Genomic DNA, 23,222 nt, shown 5'->3' with positions numbered 1-23,222 from the left:
ATAAAAGCGACAGGTGGAAGCCTTGGAGAGGAGGTGACAGACACAGGAGCTACTTCTAGAACAACAAACAGACATTCTGTTCCTTGGGCAAACCTGGAATAACCCTATGTAGGGAGAGCAAGACAGAAATATTGAAATGTAATTACATTTATCCTAAGTAATGCCCATTAAGTTTTGTTAAAACAGGCATATAGTGATTGTCACAAATCAGATTACAACTGGAAAAGTCAATCATCATTACATTTTGCTTTCTTTCATCTGAGTTATTTCACTCTGGAAAGGGATCAATAACCTTTTCCATAAAGGGTCAGATAGTAAATATTTTAGCCCTAGTGGGCCACATATGGTCTCTGTTGTATATGTTTCTTTCTTTTAAATAATCTTTTAAATATGCAAAAACCATTTTCAGCTCAGGGGTTGTACAAAAAGAGGTTGCGAGCTAGATTTGGCAGACTCATAGACAACTGACTGGATGATACAGGGGAAAAAAGCACCTTCTGTCAAGTGCTGAGTCCATTCTTCTCTCCCTCTAAGAGAACATGGAATATGATGCAAGGGCCGCAGCCGGCCACTGTTTCTAGCAAACCTGGCACCCTAGAATTTAAAATCTGGCTGCATGGGATGTGTACAGACGGTCTTTGCATAAATCAGCCTAATTGACAATGGTCACATAATCATCGGAGGTATGTTCTGCTCTGCTCTAGAGGGGAGACAGATGGTGGGTCCTTTCCACTGGTAGCATCTCCATTTTCACTGTGCCATATGAGTACCATCAGACCAAGCCACCAAGCCTTCACCAGTGTTTATATCTTCATTATCTACTCAGCTCTGATGGGAATAATACCGCAGGGAGGGCTCTAGGCGTCAGTCACTTAGGTTGCCTCAAATCATACCATCAGTACCTAATATTTACAACTCCTATCAAGCTGTGAAGAGAGGTTAGGCTCACTCAAGTCTCACAGTGCTGAGAATTGCACATAAATGTCATAAGCAAACCCAGCACTGCAAACAAAAATACAGATTTGCATGAAAGACAACGGGGACAATGATTTGTTTCATCAAAAAATCTGAAGAATCCTTTTCAAGTTTCATTTTTCTTGAATTATGCAATTTATAAATATTTAGTGTTTACCTATGTAACCCTCAAGGAAAATGTTTATCAGCTGAAAGGAAAAGGGAACTAACAGTTGTTAAGTGCCTGCCCTTCGCCAGGTGCATTGGAAGTGTCATTCTGTTTTATCCTTTTTACAACTTGTGTGTGATTCCATTCTATCTTTTCCATAACTTGCAAGAAAGTAGTATGATTCCCCACCTTAGAGATGGGGAAATAGGCTCAGGAAACTTAATTAACTTGTCCTAGGTCACCCAGTCAGGAAGTGAAGAGGCCAGGATTCAACCCTGTCTGGCCGAAAGCAGATGGTTTTGCCTTTCCTCTACCTTTGGTATCCAGAATGCATGCCGCCTCCCCAACTCCCATCTTCACCTCTAGACATATGAGGAAGAAGGACAGCCATTGTCCAAGAATTTAGGCAGAAGAGACCTTACAAGGGATCATTTCTAATTAGACAGCTTCCTTGAACATGCACATGGAGACACCAAACTTCATTTGGCTGTCAAAGCTGATTAGAGACGAGTCACTCTGCGTTAAAATAAAATTAGAGAATAAATTAATTAAAGTGGGAAAAGATTGATTTTTATGCCCTAAGAGGGAGGGATCAGAGAAAACAGAAAAGCCCTGAAAAAGGAGGACAAGAAGAAATAAGGCGACAAAAAGGGGTGTCAACAGACAGGTGGGAAATTTAGGCTCCATAGTGGCAATGCCCAGGTCTTTGAAGAGCAACTCCATCTAGTATCCAATTTCAGCTGGGTTCTATCTGTGATGTCAATTCCTTTCTCCCTGCCAAATCTTCAGTAAAATGGGCAATGCACCCAAATGCCTTGGGGAAGCAGTTTTGTGGAAATTATATATAAGGGTTGTTATGGGCAAAGTAGGGCCACTGATGATCTGAACTAACTCCTTGAGAGCAAGACTCAATGAAATGGAGAAAAATAAGCTCTCCTATGAGTCACCAAACTTCTGATAAGGCTTTAGAAAGCTCCAATGCTGAGAATGAGGTTTGATTTTCTATCTGGATCTTATGGCTCTGAAAAACTCTGGCAAACAACCAGAATTCAAGTGAATCAGCAAACTCGGGTTATAACTGACTGTTATCACTTGAATTGGCAACATAATTTTTAATTGAATAATAATAATTCTAATGGAGTGTATAGTTTTAATTTTTATTAATTTTCAAAGTATTTTCTAATGATCTTAATTGTTTGAGCTCAAGTAAAACATTTTAAAATTAAATGCATTTGCTTTTAAGATTTTTCTCTGCATTTAGGCTGCAGAAGTGAATGGAGGGCAGCCCATTAGGAACCTATGAGCACACAGATGATGAAATGGCATGACTGAGCTCTGTACAGTTTAGCTCAAAAAATGTTACAGGGTGAGCAGTTCAACCAATGTTACGCAATAATTTCAGACTCAATGAGCATCATTTGTTCACTTACAACTTCAACCATTATCAAGTTCAGCGAGATCTTATGAGGATCAAAAAATTCACACAGATAGATAATTCAATAGAGGTAGACAGATAATTAGATGGGGGGGATACTGTAGATAAGAGGGTATTACTTTACATTTTTAATTCCATTCCTCCTTGAATTTCCTTTTTAGCCTCTAAGCTGGCATTTCCAGCACCCACTCAGCTACCCAGTAAATGGCCCAGGAGTGAATGTTTTAAGTCAACAATAAATAAATGAACAAACTAAATGAATAAATTTGGGTATATTATCTTCCCAGAGGTGTGAAAGGAAAACATTTTACTTCTTTCTAAAATTAGACAAACACAAAAGCAACTCAACAGCAACAACAAAATAATAATGATTTGTTTCTTTTAAAAAGAGGTGGAGAGCTGACTTGAAAGAGGGCAAGATCTAAAAGATTCTGTATCCCTCTTTCTCCCTTGTCCTCCCCACCCCCACACCATGCATTAGGACTATCTGACAGGCAGAAGAGAGAAACGGCAACCTCTCACAAAGTGAGGCGGGTCTGTAGCTGATGTGCTTAGAAAGAGAGGAGGAGGAGGCAACTGGACCCCTCACAGGACCCCCACCACATTTCCCCCACCAGTTTCCTCCCATCAGGCAACGCCAGCTACATGAATCACTGCTCCAGTCAGCGTGTGATACCATCATGAGTGTTAGTGCTGCACTGGGATGAATGATGACCCGCAGGGGACCACTAACTGTCTGTGGCTTTTCTCCTATGATCTGTGCACTCGGTGAGATCATCTGTTTCTCTGTTTCCTTATGTGCCACCAAAAAGAAAGACAAACAAAAGTGCAGCAGTAATCTCTTGGTTTGTCTCAGATTGGCTGAAGAATACAACAGATTCGTGCCCTATGCATGGATGCTAATAGCTGGGTAACCAGTTGATCTATTGTCCAAAGCAGGGAACTTGCAAATAAAAAGGTAGCTCTGTTAACAACTATGCTGGGACCACGGGATGGGTGCAACCCAGGATGTATGGTCATTTTACTAACAAATTGTTTGTCTCTTGAGAAAGGACTTCATCTGAGGGTACAATGGTGGCTGTGGCCACGATGTTCTTACTCCCTAAATGGCACAGTCAGCAAACGGATTATGAATTGGAGATTTAGCCAGAGATTGAGGCAGGGTGAGGGCATGAGTGTGGAAAGTGGCTCCTAAAGTGTATTAAAAGTGAGCCTATTCCAGCCATTAGCAGTTGGAAGGAAAGCCACAACCCCTGCGAGAAAGGCAATTGGCAGACCACATTCATTACTGCTCAAAAATGCCCTGAATGATTCAAAACCCCAGCAGCAGGGCAGCAACATCTCTCCACCTCCTCGCACATTTGTGGCGGAAGAGCCTCGGGTTTGAAGTGGAAAGACAATATTTAATTTGCTTGCCACAATTACTTTTTCTTTCACCTGCTTCAGAAGTATTTCACATATAAGTGAATCTTCTGTGGCTGGGGGAAGGGCAGCTTTACATCCAAGGGCAAGGTGAGTTCATATTTCAAACAACCATGGGAGGGTCTCAGAGAGGATTTGTGGGGCCACACCCAGCGAGGCACTTTTGTGGCTGATTCAGAGATGTCTTAGATTCAGTACAGAGAGGGAGACGGTGGAAGCACCTCATACATTACTCTTGCAACAGGGAAAGTTCTTGGATAAAGTAGTAACCGTTCAGCCTTGCAAGTTGTTCAGCTTCTCTGAACCTTGGTTTCCTCATCTATAAAATGAGGGACTAATACCTTCCATGCAAGGTTGTTGTCAGAGTTGTTTAAAATTGAATGTAAGACATCAGGCACTGTGCCTTGTCATTTCTTATTCAGGAGTATTAGTAATAGGAACCCTTTCGGAGCACTTCCTAGGGTACAGATTAACTCAGCCCTGCTGAGGGCCTAGTACAGTGGGCAACACTGCTGCCCCCAGGGGACTCATGACACTGAGAATGGTAACGTGCTGTGTGTATAGTACACATCTGGTGCGCAGCAAAGCTAGCAAACAATGCTCTTAGAATTGTCAACAGGAAATTCACAATCCTGAACTCTGCATAGGCACTTCTCTCCACCTGGAGTTCTTTTCTTTCTCCATCTCAGATGCACAGCTTCCCACCTCTGGGAAGGACAGGGTGGCTCACACCCAGTCTGGGGCACCCCACTATCTGCAATAGGACGAAGGGAAGAGAATGCAGGCTGACGCACGTGTGCCTTTACCTCCCACCCAGACAGACAGCCAACATGGCAGTCAGGCCTGGGCTGACCTGAGTGGACACACCACGATCGAGTGGCCTTCCTAACTGCCACACCACTTCAGAGTCCCTCATAAAAAGCAGACCAGACCACAAAAAGGCAAAGAAAGAGGCACCTTAAGTGCTGTGGTGGATATCACAATGACGTGTATTTTCCTACTGCCCTAAATAGGAAAATATACCTACTGCAAATATTATTTTGGAGTATATTAGAAAAATATTGGAAAAAATATTTCTTACTGCAAATATTAGCCTTTCCTCAGGTCCTCAGGGAGCCAGGCAGTAAGTTTTCATCAGAACTTTACAGCCTGGTTATAAATCTAAAGTGAAGGCCACGGGCAGAAAGGACAGGGCAAGTGGAGAGTCTGTTTGGAGCAGAGGAGACAGAAACCCAGGGTGGACTAGCATACTTGCTCATGGCATATGGTCTTAGACACGCTAGCTTTCCTTGCTACCACCAGTTACTCCCTTACAATGGGGATTTCTGAGACTCAATTCATTAGCACCTAGGGTATTCACTAATGACTAATCTATCTAAATATTATCTTATGAGACCAGGCCATATTTGGGGGCACTCTTTTACCTTCCAAATTGTGCCTTATGATGGAGAATGCATTTCCTCTGTCTCTCTCTGACTATATGGAAGGAAGAAATAAGATAAATTTTAAACCATAAGGAAAGTATCAAGTCCACTAAGGAATCAGGGATAGATGTGTATACTTTGATATGATCAATAAACTTTCAGACCAACAAGCTGTCACTCCTTCATCTCAGTTTGGACTCACGCTCTACAGGCTGAATAACAAATTTGCCAGCTGATGTTGAAAAATTGCCCTGGTCCTAAGGAGAGTGTTTGATATACGCATTGCTCTCTCTGCACTTGAGATCATTCCCATGAAAAGTGGGTCTATCCAATTTCTGTTAAAAAAAACAAAACTGTACCGGACTACAAAAGCAGCTACAGGAATTCTGATTCATTACACTGTGCACTAAATGGAAGGTTACTATTCCTTCCATTGTCATTGAATTGAACAGAACCTGAAATTTAATATTTATATGATCAATAACATCATGAAAAAGAGAGGACTCTGCTATCTTGTTTTTATTGTAGCTGTTTACTTAGGGCTTTTTGTTGCTTTTGAGTCATCAATATTAATCACAAATTAAGATTTCATTTCCAGCTAGACATGGTGGCTCACGCCAGTAATCCCCATACTTTGGGAGGCTGAGACAGGAGGATTGCTTGAGCCCAGAAGTTCAAGGCCAGCCTGGGCAACATGGCAAAATCCCATCTCTACAACAAATACAAAAATTAGCCAAGTATGGTGGTGCGTGCCTGAAGTCCCAGCCACTCGTGAGGCTCAGGTGGGAGGATCGTTTGAGCCCAGGAGGCAGAGGCTGCAGTAAGCCATGATCGTGCTACTGTACTCCAGCCTCCACAGAACAAGACTGCCCTCTACAGAACAAGATTCCGTATCAAAAAAAAAAAAAATCATTTTCTGTGCCTCCTTAAGAATGAGTCACCAAATCTCCTGTGAGCATAGTTTGATAAGGGGAGAAACAAGGAAGTGGAGACAATGCTAGAAACTTCAGGGAAAGTTCTAGAATACTCCTAAAATTAATCACAGCGGCCAGCACTTGCAATGTGCCAGACTCTGCCTTCTTATCCTATTTAGTCCTCGCAAAATCCTGTACTCACTGATTCTATTACTAGTCCCATTTTACAAGTGAGACTACAGAAAACAGAAGTAACTTGTCCACGGTTATAGTAGTTAGGAAGTGTCAGAGCTAAGGCTGGTTAAAAGTCCTCTCTTTTAACTCTAGCCTTCTACCTTCCACAAATAGTTTTCTGTTCAGCTTCTAAACATTTTTCTAAAGCTCATCTGTCATGTCACCTTCCTCCAACTAAAAAAAAGGACAGCATAGAGAAGTCATCATTTGTATTTCTCATCTCCATTTGTAAAAAAACAAAAGATTAAACACTCACTTACTCAGTAAAGCTAAGCTGCACTAGCAGGCTTTTCATCTCTTCTGCCCATTTCCAAAGAGAAGGAAGGAAAAATAAATGTTCCCATTATAAAGTGATAAGGTTCTCTTAATTGCAGACCTGACTGATAACCCATGGACATTGGTTTTAGATCGAAAAGGGATCCAGCCTCAACACCTTATGTTAAGACACAAAGCCCTGTCACTCTAAAGGACAACCGGGAAGTAATCATGACTCTCTGCAATTGACTCACAGGTCAATGAAGGTCCTCTTAGGGGTCCCATAAGTTGAGTCAGAGACTCCTGCTCTGTGACTAAGGACCTGAGTACTTCCTTGTCTTCTAGAACCAATCATACTGGGCTGTAACTATCCACTAGAGTAGAGCATCATGGCTAAAAAGCATGGATTCTAGAGCCAGACTACCTTGGCTGGATCACAGTTCCACCTCTCACTTCAGCTTGGGTAAATTATTTAACTTCTCTGCTCCTCTGTTGCTTACCCCACTTCATAGGATCACTGTAATATTTAAATGAGTTACTACACATAAAGCATTTAGAGCAGTTCCTGTCCACAGTAAGCACTATGCCAGAATTAGCTAGTGATATAATTAATACTGAACCTCAAGCTCCTTGAGGACAGGGTGGCGGCATCTTGCATTTTTCATTATTTTTTAATCACTAGAGCCAAACACAGCACCTGCTTCATGATAGGTACTAAGTAAATATTAGTTATATAAATGAATACATTTTATTGTGATAAGTAATAAGAGCAATTGTAGGAACCAGACACCATCAAAATCTCATTATTCCATAATGTATACAGCAACACTCTAAATGAGAACAAACCCATGCACATTTGTACAAAAATGCAGTCACAGGAGCATTCACTTCTGGGTTTTGGTTTTATTTTTATGGGAGTTTTTTTAGAACTTTGAATTCTCATTTGCAAATTCATTTTCCAGTGGCATGCCAATTTCCATTACCTCTTTAATTTCTGGCTTAAAAGCTTTAGATCTCCTTCACTAAACAGTGATGAAATCAATAACCCCAGGGATGGAAACAGTAATAATAATGACTCAAAGGCCTGTAGACACAGGCTGGAGGCTGCAGGCCTGATCTCGCACACATTGAAGCATCTTTTGTGTGACTGCTTTGCTGGTGAAAGGGCAGCTCTTCTGAATTCAAAGCAACAACCAAAAGGAGTCACTTCAACTCAGAGTTGTGCCCCTGGGCTCAAAGAACCCGAATCTGCACTCTCCAGAGCTCACCTGCTGCCTGAGCTGCTATCTAAACTTCCTGGACAAAAGGCTGCTTGAAATAGGGGATGGCCCAGGGCAGACAAAGGCTGCTCTGGATCTGCACTCTGAAGTCACAACAAGGATTTCCATGAACATCTCAGGTGCTGTGCTTTGCAACACACTGCTTTCCTAAAAATCCTTACGTCCCTAAATATGGAAATATGTAAAGTTTTGACGGCTATAGATACCAAGGGAATCTGCTCATGTATAAAGATGACAAAAAGGTGAGTTTTTGTCTTAGCTGGGTGTGGTGGCATGCACCTGTAGTCCCGGCTTCTCAGGAGGCTGAAATGGGAGAATCACTTGAATCCAGGAGGCGGATCCAGAGAAGCACTATTGACAACCAGATCAAAAAGAAAGGACTTGTTTAACATAGTAATAAAATAATTTTTTGCTTTCCTTCTGTGAAGGTTCTAAATGAAGGTCTCTTGGTCTTCAAAACAGATACAAAGGCTGGGCACAGCGGCCTATGCCTGTAATCCCAGCACTTTGGGAGGCCAAGGCGGGCAGATCACAAGGTCAAGAGTTCAAGACCAGCCAAGCCAATATGGTAAACTCCATCTCTACTAAAAATACAAAAATTAGCTGGGTGTGGTGGTACACGCCTGTAGTCCCAGCTACTAGGGAGGCTGAGGCAGAAGAATTGCTTGAACCCGGGAGGTGGAGGATGCAGTGAGCCAAGATCATGCCAAGGCACTCCAGCCTGAGAGACAGAGCAAGACTCTGTCTCAAAAAACAAAAACAAAAACAAAAAAAACCAGATACAAAAACCACCATTCCTTCATTCCTCACGCCTTTAGCATCTTCTATTGGTCAGCCACTGTGCAAGGCAGAAGGGATATAGTGATAAAAGACACAGATTCAACATCAAAGAGCTCACAGTCATGGGAAGGGGACAGAGAAAAGTGAAGGTCACCCAAGAGAGTCTAGCAAGTGTAGGACAACTAGCGAGTGTAAGGCAAATAGGGCCAAGCAGGACATGACCCAACATAAAGGGCCCATAAAGGTTTTCTGCAAGAGTTGAGTTTTGGCACCACTGAGGACAATTCAGTTCAGAAGTCCAGAGCAAAACACTTAGCAGAGTGCCACAGTTGTCACTCCATTTAGTTGAGTTATTGAATTAATGAATGAATAACATAAAACCCTTTGGGTTTATATGAAGGACCAAAATGGCAATGTACTGACTGACCAGATCCTATCACTCTGCTGCTGAAAACGTAACTGTAAGCTTCACAGTACTCTTAAGATAAAATTCAAAATCAACCCCTGTGTGGTTTGACTCCTGCCTGTCTCCAGCCAAACTGCTTTCTAAGTTCCCTTTGCTAAATGCCCTTTGGCCACATTTGCTCACTTCTCTCAAGTCTTCAGCCATGGCACGTTGCTTCCTCCCATCCAGGGCCTTGACTCAGCCCCCTCTGCCTGGAATCCTTGTCTTACTAAATTAGTTCTCCTCTTCGGGTATCCCATAGCTCTAGCTCCCTCTCCTTTGCAACTTTCATCTGGCTTTTAGTTGCAATTATTTGTGTAAGAACATGCATAAGGTTTGGCTCTCCCACTGTCTATAAGTAGGGTCACCATATATTTTATCTTTCTTTCTTTTTTTTAATTATACTTATAAGTTCTAGGGTACATGTGCACAACATGCAAGTTTGTTACATATGTATACTTGTGCCATGTTGGTGTGCTGCACCCATCAACTCGTCAGCACCCATCAACTTGTCATTTACATCAGGTATAACTCCCAATGCCATCCCTCCTCCCTCCCCACTCCCTATAATAGGCCCCAGTGTGTGATGTTCCCCTTCCAGAGTCCAAGTGATCTCATTGTTCAGTTCCCACCTATGAGTGAGAACATGCAGTGTTTGGTTTTCTGTTCTTGCAATAGTTTGCTGAGAATGATGGTTTCCAGCTGCATCCACATCCCTACAAAGGACATGAACTCATCCTTTTTTATGGCTGCATAGTATTCCATGGTGTATGTGTGCCACAATTTCTTAATCCAGTCTGTCACTGATGGACATTTGGGTTGATTCCAAGACTTTGCTATTGTGAATAGTGCCGCAATAAACACATGTGTGCATGTGTCTTTATAGCAGCATGATTTATAATCCCATATTTCATCTTTCAAACCAAGACACTTTGTTTTTAATATAGACGGGGTTTTGCCATGTTGCCCAGGCTGTTCTCAAACTCCTGAGCTCAAGTGATCTGCCTGCCTCAGCCTCCAAAAGTGCTGGGATTATAGACATGAGCCACCATGCCCAGCCCCAGGACACTTTTGAGAGGGAAAGGGGCACTATTAACAATTACTCCAGAACCACAAAACCTGGAACATTTGGTTCTCCTAGCTATAAGCTCCAAGAAGGCAGGGACCATGTCTGTCTTTTATTCACCATTACATCCCAGCATCTAGCACAGTAGGCAATCAAGTTTGTTGAATGAAGAATAAATGAGCGAGTGAACAAATGAGGAAGTGAGTGAGCAAGTGAGTGACTCGGGTCTTGGCAGGAGGGCAGAGCCACGGTCTTGGCAGGAGGGCAGAGCCATGGTCTTGGGAAATGTTTATGGGTCATGCAAATTACCCAACATCTCCTTGGGTATGGAGAGGACATTTTGGCAGTTCGTAATCTCTTGCCCTCTCATCTGAGGAATAGCAGCTTTGGTTGCCATGACAACATCAAAGGTTCACACCCAGGACCACAGCACGGTGCCCACTCCTCACATGCCACTGCCCACATCTTAGACAAAATCCTTCTCCACTAAAGCATGGTGGAGTCAGGCCCAAGGAGTACAGCCAATAAAATGAGTCAGTAAGCCAGAGGCCAACAGTCTGGCACCTTAGCCTTGTCATGGAGGCTCTCTGTATGTCAGAAAGGTTACAAATACAGGGAGAGGACAGGAGAGAGAGCTCTGCGTTAGAAGGCAAGCACTAACTGTCACAAAGGAGTCTTCTCATCATGTCGTTCAAGTGGGTTTTCCCTTCATCAAGAGGAATTTGTCTTGATCCATTTATGTACTCTCTAAGCCCACTGTGTCAAGCCAAGGAGAGTATGATTAAGAGGGCGTGGCCTCTGGAGTCAGAGAGATCTAACTAGACTCAAGTCCTACTTTGGTCACTAGCTAGCTACAAGAACTTTGCCCTCTGTAAAATGGGGCAGCAACAGTGGCCACCTCTTGGTGCAATGGCAAGAGGCAAATGAAGCTAAGTAATGTAAGTGATACATGTAAACTCTCTAGCACCCAGCTCGCATAGAATCAGTGCCTAATAAATGATGCTAACTGGAAAGAGTCAGGGGAGGGGGGGATAGGGAAGGATTTGTTAAAGGGGACATAATTACAGCAAGATAACAGGAATAAATTCTAGTGTTCTATATGCAGGATGACTACAGTTAACAATAATCTAGTATACAGTTTCAAATAGCTAGAAGGAGGATATTGAAGATTTCCAACACAAAGAAATGATAAATGTTTGAGATGATGAATATGCTAATTACCCTGATCTGATCACCATACATTGTAGGTATGGAAACATCACTATGTACCTCATAAATACATACAATTATTATGTTATTTTTTAATTTTTTTGATAAAAAAATAATAAATGGTGCCAAATAATATGCATCAAACATAGTCTAAGGCCTAAATACTGAGCAAAGTATCCGAGGCTCTATTTGGAAAGCATTAAAAAAAAAAGTTCTGACCAGGCACGGTGCCTCACGCCTATAATCCCAACACTTTGGGAGGCTGAAGCAGGCAGATCACCCGAGGTCAGGAGTTTGAGACCAGCCTGGCCAACCTGGTGAAACCCTGTCTCTACTAAAAATACAAAAATTAGCTGGGGTGGTGGAGCAGGCCAGTAATCCCAGCTACTCGGGAGACTGAGGCAGGAGAATCACTTGAATCCGGGAGGTGGAGGTTGCAGTAAGCTGAGATCTCACTACTGTTCTCCAGTCTGGGCAACAGAGTGAGACGCCATCTTGGGGGCGGAAGCGGGGAATCCCAGAGAGGTCATAAAGCGAAAACCAATGGTCAAGTTGCTGTTCACCAACATAAAGAGTCACTGGACCAGTCGGGGAGAGAGAGAGAGAGAGAGAAAGCCGGTGGGAAGAGCCCCCCGCAAAACGCTCATGCTCCAAGCAGTTCCACACCTAGCCCCAGCCAGGCAGATGAAAGCCCCGGGACTTTCTTCAGAGAAACTATCACGAACAGACGGTGTCAATTTCGTGTTGGAGAGACCCCTCTCGCTGGAGGCAAGGGCTGAAGTGAGCCAAGGAAGCAGCCAGCCTTCCGGGGAGTGAGATAACCTCCTCACCCTGAGGGGATTAGACCAACCTGCTCCCAGAAACGTTCTCCAGAGAGAGAGGAATAGACCCCTGTCGTTTGCTTTACGGCAAGGCACTTAGAATGAAAAATCCCATGTCCTTCCCGATGGGCACCTCATCCAACCCTAAACCCACTCCTGTGAAATGCTACTCCCTTCAGCGAGAAGGGCAGAAGGGATGGCAGCCATGGGACCACTCGAGCTCCTCCGAAGACACTCAAATCTTAAAACATCTGGGATTGTTTCATACCCTGAAAAAAGACTGCTGCACATCATCATCCCTGCAAACCGAAGCATTCATTCTTCACTTCCCCGTCAGTCAGTGAGGGCTCCTCACGATTTTATTCTTTGAGGATCACAAAAGATGAATGTTTTATGGCTTTCTCCAAGACTAGTCAGTACAGAAGCTTCTAAGACAATTGCACGGGGAACAGGGAGATAAGCAACTGTGGCATGTGAGGACGTCAAAGATAAAGGCTTTCTTGGGACAGAGTGACCGCCAAATCAAATTCGTGGAAACCTCAACTTCAAAACTACGTTTAATTTACTTTATTCTACTGCCAAAGAAATGCAAGTACTCCAGGTATAATTACCTTTTGTCTACTCAGTTCGCTTGAGAGAAGAAAGACAGATGGGGGAAGGAAATAGCATTTCCTAAATGCCAGTGACATGCCAGCCACTCTGCTAGGTTCACTCACTCCCCACAATCATCCAAATGAGGACTGTGATCCCTTTAATATGAGGAGGAGCCTTAGGTTTAGTGTCGTTAAGGGACCAAGTCTATCTGATGTAATGTCCATGATCATTCCCCTTCTAACACACCCTTTCTTTGAAAATACAATATTCCCCATGTGGAGTGCCATAGCACCATTCCAGACAGCCCAGTTTTCTTGAATCACGTTTCCTTCTCCCTCCAGCCTTTTCCTCGGAGTAAAAGCTTTACGAAGAGGTCTACATGTCAGTGAGGGGATACTCACCATTGGTGCAAGTGAGCAGTATGGCACAAGGGTTCAGTTGTGTGGGCTCTGGAGTCTGGCCTCCTGGGGCTCAAATCCCAGTTTAATTGCTTATTGGCTGTCTGGACTTGGACAAGTTATTTAACTTCTTGGGATTTATTTGCTTATCCATAAAATGAGATGATGATGATAGAACCTACTTCGGACTGGGCATGGTGGCTCAAACCTATAATATCAGCACTTTGGGAGGCCGAGGTGGGAGGATTGCTTGAGGCCAGGAGTTTCAGACCAGCCTGAGCAACACAGTGAGGCCCTGTCTCTACCAAAAAAAAAAAAAAATTAAAAATTAGCTGGGTCAGCTGGTATCCACCTGTAGTCCCATGAACAGACAGTGTCCATTTCACGGTGGAGAGGCCTCTGAGGACTTCAGTAACTTGCTGGAGGCAGGGACTGAAGTGAGGCAGAGAAGAAGCCAGCCTTCCAGGGAGCGAGATAACCTGCTCACTCTGAGGGGACTGGACCAACCTGCCCACAGAAACATTCTGAGGAGGCTGAGGCAGAAGAACTGCTTGAGCCTAGGAGTTCGAGGATACAGTGAACCATGATCGCACCAATGCACTCCAGTGTGAGTGACAGAGAAAGACCCTGTTTTAAAAAAAAGGAATAAAAACAGTACCTACTTTGTAGGCTTCTTGCAAGAGTTAAATGAGCTAGAGGATTCAAGCACTTAGAACAGAGTCTAGAGGAAAGTAAACAACCAGTAAGTGGTAGCTCTATTTTATTATTACACCAGCTCTGTAGGAAGTTTCCCAGTTACAATCATCTGCACACTCCCTCACATCTCAGAGGTAAGATTCTAGAGATGGATGCACCTTTTGTGTCGTCTATGAGCTGAACTGCTGAGCCCCAGCTCGGGTTAAGCAGCTTGCCCTAGGACGTCAAACTCAGTCCTAGTGGAATTGGGATTAGCGTCATTGTCTCTTTGTTCAGAAGCGTCCTTATTAAAGGGGCCTGGCCCTTCCCCTAGAAGATCCACATACCTCATTAGGGTTTAATCGCAGTCAGGCATTGGGGATTTAAGCCCTTTCACTCGGTCACACCTTGGAATCAATGGTCACTCCACTGGTCAGGTGACCTGCTCCTTTGAGGCTGCCTGAGCCCACTGGGTCCCTCAGGTTCTCTGAAACTGTGTCTCAAACCATTCAGAGAAGCAGGGGGGACAGAGATCAGCGGAGCCGGCCCTAGTGTCTAGTTAATAAATGTGAGACTGAGAGTCTCCGGTAAGGCTAAGGATAAAGATGACATTCTAGATGCCCACAGTAAACCCTTTCAATGGAATAGAAACTTGCTGTGCTAAAGCCAGCTCAAGCCACAAAGACAGAGCATCATGGTGTAGGCAGCCCAGCCCAGCACTCAGGGAGCGACTTCTGTGATGGACACTCTGCACTTGAACAATAGAAATAAAATGTGTCTATTGGAAAATGTAGGGTTTGAAGCCCAAGGGGCATTTCAGACACCTTCTTCTCTTTTCCCTCAGCAGAACTCCACAATGCTCATCATTTAGGAGTTTTCTGGTTTCTTTTTTTCTTCCTTCCCTAGCAAATAAGCAGCAGCAATAACAAGAGCTCAAAGTTACTGAGCTTCTTTTGTTTGATCCTCAGAGCACCCTAACAGGTAGACACTATGACCAGAATCTCCACTTCACAGAAAAGCAGTGGAGGCCAGAGGCGACTATGATATTTGCCCAAGTCACACAGCTCATTAAGTGGTATAGGATTTAACGCAGGGAGATTAACTCCAGGGTCTTGGGGGCTACAGGCCATGCAGGGATATGAAGCACATGGCAGGCACCCCAGAAATCTTTGCTGAATGAGGTTTGAGTAATTTTCAAGTTTTCTTTGTCAACTCTTTTAAATATAGCCTTTTCTCTATCTCTCAGCATCTCTCACTTGTGATGTTACAACATTCTAACTGGTCTTCCTTCTTCTAATTTCTTCTTCTTCCAACCCAACTTCCTCAGTGCTAAAAGGTTTTTTCAGCAGCCAATGTCCACCTTCCAATCCTCGCTTAAAGCTTTCAGTGACTTGACATTCCACAGCATAAAGGTCCTCTAGGCACCTCCTCAGTCCAGCTCCCATGACCGCCTTCCCAGTCTCATTTCGATGTACTGTCATACTTCTCAGTTCAAGCCATTCTAACCACTTGCAATGCCTCAAATCTGGCACTGATTAGTATAACATTCTTGTCACCACAAACTTGTTAGCATTTTCCCATGGGCCACATGCCAGCCATCGGGATACCCTCCAACCATGGCCTACCCAATGAATCTCTCCCAGATTTTGTGTTTCTGTTCCAGTGCATGGTGGTTCAGAGCCTGGGATATGTGGTCAGACTGCCTAGCAGTAAACCCTGGATCCTCCATTTCTAACCAGGTGACTTTAATCCATCATTTCAGCTCCTGCTGCCTCACTTCCTCATCTGCATGTGGGCACTGAAGACTATCCTCGTAGAATAGCTGTGGGGACTGAAGGAGATAAATAACCACAAAATATTCTCTGAGCTCTGTTTGCCTCACTAGGGCTCCATTTTTTTGACATCTGTCAGATAGCTGTATTCCAACAGATTGTAATTATTGGCTTACATGCCTCTTCCTCCAGTGCTTCTCAACCTATTAACATGTTGAACTGGATAATTCTTTGTGGGAGGGAGGTCTATGCTGTGCACTGTAGGACATCTAGCAGTAACCCTGGCCTCTACCCACTAGATGTCTATAGCACTTCCCCAGCTGTAACAACCAAAAATGTCTCCAGATATTGCCAAATGCCCCCTAGAGGCAAACATCCCCTCCCCGGTGACCCCACCCCAGCCCATTAAGGACCACTGCTTGAAACTCTGAGCTCCCTGAATAATACTAAGAACAGTAGCAGCAATAGATGCAGCAGTAATAATCCTTTTGTGAGCACTTACCATGTGCCAAGCACAGTTCAAAGCCTTTCTCATGAATTACTGCATTTAATCCTCTCAATACCCTGAGGCCACATTCTATATTCTATTGTGAAGAAACAAGAGAAACAAGAGGTGAGTCACTTGCTCAAGGTGTGTCTTTTTTTTTTTTTTTTCTTTTTTTCTGAGACAGAGTCTCACTCTGTTACTGAGGCTGGAGTGCAATGATGTGATCTCAGCTCACTGTAACCTCCGCCTCCTGGGTTCAAGTGATTCTCCTGCCTCAGCCTCCTGAGTAGCTGGGATTACAGGCACCTGCCACCATGCCCAGCTAATTTTTGCATTTTTAGTAGAGACAGGGTTTCACCATGTTGGTCAGGCTGGTCTCAAACTCCTGACCTCGTGATCCACTCACCTCAGCCTCCCACAGTGCTGGGATTACAGGCATGAGCCACCGCACCCAGCTGTGCCTTTTTCTTTCTCTCCCCAACATCTGGCATGTTACCTGATATAGCAGGAGTTCAGCAGCAATTCTGAGAATGAGTGAATGGATGGATAGATGAATGAATGACTAAATGAATGGATGAGAATGTCCCCTTCATAACAGCAACCCATCTTTCTTCACCTTTAGGGACAGTGGCCCACCACTCTCCTGTGGAGTCTGACAGTACCCCATAAAGCAGTCTTACTTGTCAGAAAATCCCTCCCCACTATGACTCTAAGAGCTAGGGCTCTTCTAGGCTATCCAGGCATTTTGAGGGCATCGTGCTCTTCTGGATACTCTATTTTGGTTATTAATAATATGAAGTACACATTCCAGCTTGGCTTTATGAGGGGTTCACTCAATCCAGCCAAGAGACATGACAAAATAAATACTTTCCATCTACTTTCTACCCACCGGTCACTCCTTTCAGACTTGGGTGAGATACAATAGTACTATCTTTCCAGCTTAAAACACAGCACACTGAAAACCCTTCTAGATGTGAAGAGAGACTATTTTTAAATACTGTGTTTCTTGTGATCACTATTTACAGTGCTGCTCAGAGGCATAAAGTATGAGAAAGCTCCCTGGTCTATAAGAGTAGACACTTTCATCCTTGTGAAGGTATCAGTGAACTGAAGGGCAAAACATAATGATTTGTCGCAATGATTTGACACAGATTGGGCAGTTAAACCTGCTTAACTTATATTGTGAGAAAAACTGTAGATTAAACACAAGGATGAATCTTTAAGTCATAGTAGATGGAGATCTAAAAGCATCCCAGGTCCAGGACTGATGCTCCATGTGTATAGGGAGAAGAAACAGAAATGATTCCTGTTAGGCAGCCAGGAACTCTAATGATTTATTTATTGAGACAAGGTCTTACTCTGTTTCCCAGGCTGGAGTACTGTGGCACAATCATGGCTTATTGCAGCCTCCACTTCCTGGGTTCAGGTGATCCTCCCACCTCTCCCACCTCAGCCTCCCAAGTAGCTGGGACTACAGGCGTGTGCCACCACACCCATCTAATTTTTGTATTTTTTTGTACAAAGGGGTTTTGCCATGTTGTCCAGGCCGGTCTTGAACTCCTGGACTCAAGCAATCCATCTGCCTTGGCCTCCCAAACTGCTGGGATTACCAGCATGAGCCACCATACCTGGCTATCTAATGCTTTTTGACTACTAAAATTCTGGAAAGTGTTTGATATGGTTTGGATTTATGTCCCTGCCCTAATCTCATGTTGAATTGTAATCCCCAATGTTGGAGGAGGGGCATGGTGGGGGCAGATTTCCCCCTTGCTGTTCTTGTGACAGTGAGTGAGTTCTCATGAGATCTGTTTGTTTGGTTTTTTGTTTTTGTTTTTGTTTTGAGACAGAGTCATGTTCTGTCACCCAGGCTGGAGTGCAGTGGTGTGATCTCGGCTCATTGCAACCTCTGCCTTCAGGGTTCAAGCGATTCTCCTGCCTCAGCCTCCCTAGTAGCTGGGACCACAGGCGCACACCACCATGCCTGGCTAATTTTCATATTTTTAGTAGAGATGGGGTTTCACCATGTTTGCCAGGCTGGTCTCGAACTCCTGACCTCAGGTGATCCTGCCACCTTGGCCTCCCAAAGTGCTCGGATTACAGGTGTGAGTCACCGCACCAGGCCAAGATACAGTTGTTTAAAAGTGTGTAGCATCCCTCCCTTTGCTCTCTCTTCCTCCTGCTCCAGCTATATAGGATATGCCTGCTTCCCCTTCTTCTTCTGCCATGATTTTAAGTTTCCTGAAGCCCCCCAAACCATGTTTCCTGTACAGCCTGTGGAACTGTGAGTAAATTAAACCTCTTTTCTTTATAAATTGCTCAGTCTCAGGTGGTTCTTTATAGTGAGAATAGACTAATACAGCATTCAACATAAAGCACATGTTTAAAAGAGACTGGAGCCTATTATAAACCAAGACCTCCTTGAAGGGCCTATAGACTATTTGGATGAGAGAGCGTACAGTCAGTCCAACCTTGCTTTGACTGCCAGCTCTACCACTTTGGTGGTTGGAAAGTTCCTCTTTGAGGAAACTGATGTCTTCTCCCCTGTAAAATGGGAATCATGATATAAACTTAGAGTGTTGTTGATAAGATTAAATGAGATAATGGGTATATGATGCCCAGCTCATAACAGATGCCTAATAAAGAGCAGCTTTTTAAATTGTTATAAAATTATCTTAAATGCATACACACGTGTGTATGTGCAAACACATTCACACAAACACACATATGCACACACCCATCTCATTTCACAGAGAAATCTTTGAGGTCAAAACAGGGCACAGGTCTTAATGGCAGCATCAGAATTAGGATCTCCACGCTCCCCGACCCTGTCCTTCATTCAGGTCTCTGAGCTCTCTCATAAAGAAGAGGGCTAAAGAATGGGAAATACAGAAATGTTGAACTAATCAACAAATGCATGGATAAGCTCACATAGGTTGTGACATCACCAGTGTTCTACAATTTAAGTTGATATCTTGCTCTAAAAACATTTATCTATTGGGCAATAATTAGAGGCAAAGCAAAGCACAGGTCACACGTGGAGGTAAAGATAAGACAATGCATTCCTTTTCTTCAAGATCTTATGGCCTAAAGAAGGAAAACTCACGCACGATACTAGATTCACTTCAGATCACCTATCAGGTTATTATTACATGTCTTACAACTAATTAAAAAGGATTCTACCCCACATCACAGCAATGTGTATAAGTGTAATTATACTCCTACTTAAAACTACTCCAGAATTGTTTCTTCCATTCTCTATAGCATGCTAGGCTTTAAATCTGCCACTGATTAGTACAAAAATCTCATCACCACAAATGTGGTAGCATTTTCCCATGAAAGAAAAAAAGGGACGGGCATGGTGACTCACACCTGTAATCCCAGCACTTTAGGAGACCAAGGCAGGCAGATCACCTGAGCCTAGGAATTCAAGACCAGCCTGGGCAACATGGTAAAATCCTGTCTCAAAAAAAAAAAATACAAAAATTAGCCAGGCATGGTAGCACATGTCTGTAGTTCCAGCTACTCAGGAGACTGGGGTGGAAAGATCAGTTGAGACCTCGATCAGGAATTTGAACCTACAATGAGCCATGATCACACCACTGCACTCCAGTCTAAGTGACAGAATGAGACCCTGTCTCAAAAACCAAAAAGAAAAAAAAATGACAAAGCCATTCAGAGAACGGACTCCCTATGCAACAGTTCTATGAAATGCTGCCCTTGGATTTTTAACATTTTATTTTTTTGAGAAGAATTATAGGGCATAGTTATGAAATCCTATTTACTCCCAGGAAGGGAAGAATTTGTATTTCTATTTATTTAAGAGTCAAGTCATTATTAAAACTAACTGACAAGAATATGATTGCTATGAAGGTGCTAGATCATAAGTAGCACCAGAATTCCCCTACTCTGTTGGTATGGTAGGAAATAAATAAATACTAAAACAGCACAGACAGGCCGGGCACGGTGGCTCACGCCTGTAATCCTAGCACTTTGGGAGGCCGAGGTGGGCAGATCACAAGGTCAGGAGATCGAGACGATGGTGAAACCCCGACTCTACTAAAAATACAAAAAATTAGCCAGGCATGGCGGCGGGCGCCTGTAGTCCCAGCTACTCGGGAGGCTGAGGCAGGAGAATGGCGTGAACCCGGGAGGCGGAGCTTGCAGTGAGCCGAGATCGCGCCACTGCACTCCAGCCTGGGCGACAGAGTGAGACTCTGTCTCAAAAAAAAAAAAAACAGCACAGACTGGTGAATCCTACACTATCTTGGATTGTTGCAGCCACTAGAATTTAATGTGCATCATCCCAGAGCCAGAAGGAATGGTAAAAACTGTCTTTTCCATCCCTCCACCTTCCAAACTTTAGAGCCCCCAGACAGATGAGACTCTCCTTCACCTCCATAAATGTCACTGCCTTCCACCAAAACCCACTCTTTGTAGTACAGCAGGGTGTCTGGGATAGAAAGTGGAACTTCAGCCTCAGAGGCAGCCTTCCTCCTTCATATCCAAGGTGAAGCCCTCCAACAGGGCTCTGCACCATTTCCCTTTCTTCCTCATGGGAACGGCTTTTCTCTCTGGCTTCCCAGACTTCTCAATCGTCCTGATCCAGTCCCTCGCACCGCAGCCCTGTAGATGACTCTCTGGCTTTCCTATAGCTCCTCACTGCCACAGTCCATGACTGTGAAGCCCATACCCGTTGCCCAGAAGTGTTGCCTTGCTTCTTTAGACTGCAGTTCAAGTTCTCTGCTTCCATTTTCCTATGAATCTTTTTTCCTTAATATCCAGGGTATGTAAAGGCCTTAGTACAGTGCTTGATACACAGTAAGTATTCAAAAACAGCAAACCTGATGATTACTACTACTGTGATCCATATTATTTCATCCCCAGAAATCCACTGTAACAGCTGTCTCAGGCTGACAGCCTCTTCACCCACATACCTGGTGGCCTCTTCTCTACCTCATCCTCATGGACCTTGGACAGGTTAATATATCCCTGCTTATTCTAAATCTGCATATTTAAAATTCTTTCCTTCTTTGGGTTCTATCCCAGCATTCTACAGAGAGTTCAGAACCAAGGAGTTAATCAGCACACACAGGTGGACTTGAACTTGAAAATCCAAAGTCCATTGGCCTGCTGCCGTCTCTGACCATGCGTCCAAGACAAGATGCAAAACACAGACCCTCCTTCCCCCACACTGTCACATGCCTCACTATCACTTCTTGGAGGTCTCAGCTCACATGTCACCTCCCCGGAGAGAACTTCCATGACCACCAGGAGCCTCTCAACTGAAGGCAAGACTAGAGACCCAGAAGATAAAACCAACACTGCCATCCACCCCACCAGTTGGTCTAAGGTCGACTCACCCCCTGCTCACCTGGATCAATGTCTCCAGCTCCTGGGGACTCACACAGACATGATCCCGCAGGAATTCTGCCTTCTCCAAGGCAATGGTATTCTTCTGGCTGCTCTCAAAGGGCTGCTCCAATGCCCGGAAGACAAGACCGCCAGTGACGAGGTAGACCACCACAACCACAAAGATGGCAACCACCGTCTTCCACTTCATGACGGTCTGCAAGCCCCCCTGGGAGGTGCCTTCCATCCTGGCTACCACTGTGGCTCGGGAGGAAATGGACAGGCGCGGAGTTGGAGTTGGAGCCGGAGCCGGGGGTTGCCCGTTAGTGGCACTCTTGGGCTGGCACACCGGTGCTGCTGCGGGAACGGCCACTGCGGAGTCAGGGTGGGGGATAAAGAAGAAGAGAGTTTGTTTATAAATAAATACAATATGTGTCAGAAACAACGCACCAATGTCTTCTTTGAGCCAGCTTTCAAATGTGAGGATGAAACACTGGGTCACCAAGCCTGCGGTTAGGAAATGTGATCAGTTGCTAGGTACCCATTTGAGTTCTAAAAAATAAGCACCAGAGGTCCCAGTTTAAAAAAAAAATAAAGTATAAACTGAGTTTGAAATGCTTACATTTTTCTACAAGGGTCCAAATTGAAAGCTGTCTCTCTGTCATTTGTAATTCACCTCCTCCCTTAGCTTCCTTGATGAAACAATGTGTAAGAAACACAAATCACCAGATTCAAAAACAAAGATGTTGTTGAACTTGGAGAGGAAGTAAATAGGAGAGGGCTACCCAACTACTACCAAGGGGTGGTGATACCAAGAGCAGAGAAGAGATGAATGTCTAGAGACTTAAAAAGTCCTCTTGTCACAAAACAAAGGAAAAAAGGATGAGCTTATTATATCTTAATAGAAGATGTGACTTAGGCATAACCACTCCTGATCTACTAGTAATAGAATTTTTCTTCTATTGTTTTCCAATAAGATGTCATTGGAAAGAAGATGTTTCCTGGTTTTTGAAGCACATAGAATTCTCTAAGGTCCCTATTCTCGGTAGGGTAATTTCATTACTTTGGAAATAAATAGGGTCAGCTGGAGGCTTTTCTGCGATGGCAGGAAGTTTGGGGTTGTGACGCACACGCAATGCTATCAGGCGTCACAGAAATGTCTTGTGCAACAATGAACGGCCATCTACTTCAGTGTTTTTCTCCCTTTATTATTCCAATTCTTCTTATAGTCTCTGTCATGGTGCAGGCTGGCTGTTGCATAAAGAAGGTATTAGGAGAATATAAACCTAATTACCTAAGTGGGGTAAACAGTCCCACTCCAGCGGGGAGTTAAACTGATCAATCACTGTTGGAAAAGTCAAAAAGCAGGCCATGTTACTCCCTGTTCAAACCAACTGGCTGTAGGGGTGGTGGCTTAGAAGAATCTAAGTTTGTAAACATCTGCCTCTCCTCCTAGGCCCTTGGAATCAGTTTCTCTCTTTGGAAACCGAGCTGAACGTCAGTCTTTCATGGCGTATTATCCAATCCAATAAAATCACT

The 23,222-nt window shown here is 43.9% G+C and overlaps 1 protein-coding gene across 2 annotated transcripts in view; it reads right to left on the bottom strand.

Annotated features, from left to right (window-relative positions):
* The window catches only part of KCNK10 (potassium two pore domain channel subfamily K member 10), a 151,040-nt gene that overhangs the window by 64,009 nt on the left and 63,809 nt on the right, over nucleotides 1-23,222 (bottom strand). For both annotated transcript variants that reach the window (XM_023205325.1, XM_023205324.1), the window contains exon 2: nucleotides 21,706-22,055. In XM_023205325.1, the coding sequence (XP_023061093.1) occupies nucleotides 21,706-22,055 (350 nt within the window). The remainder of the gene's footprint in view (nucleotides 1-21,705; nucleotides 22,056-23,222) is intronic.

This window comes from Piliocolobus tephrosceles, chromosome 6 (assembly GCF_002776525.5).
Source record: "Piliocolobus tephrosceles isolate RC106 chromosome 6, ASM277652v3, whole genome shotgun sequence".
Lineage (NCBI taxonomy): Eukaryota > Metazoa > Chordata > Mammalia > Primates > Cercopithecidae > Piliocolobus > Piliocolobus tephrosceles.
Note: the sequence above shows the minus strand (reverse complement) of the source record. Positions and strands in the feature narration are given on the sequence as shown.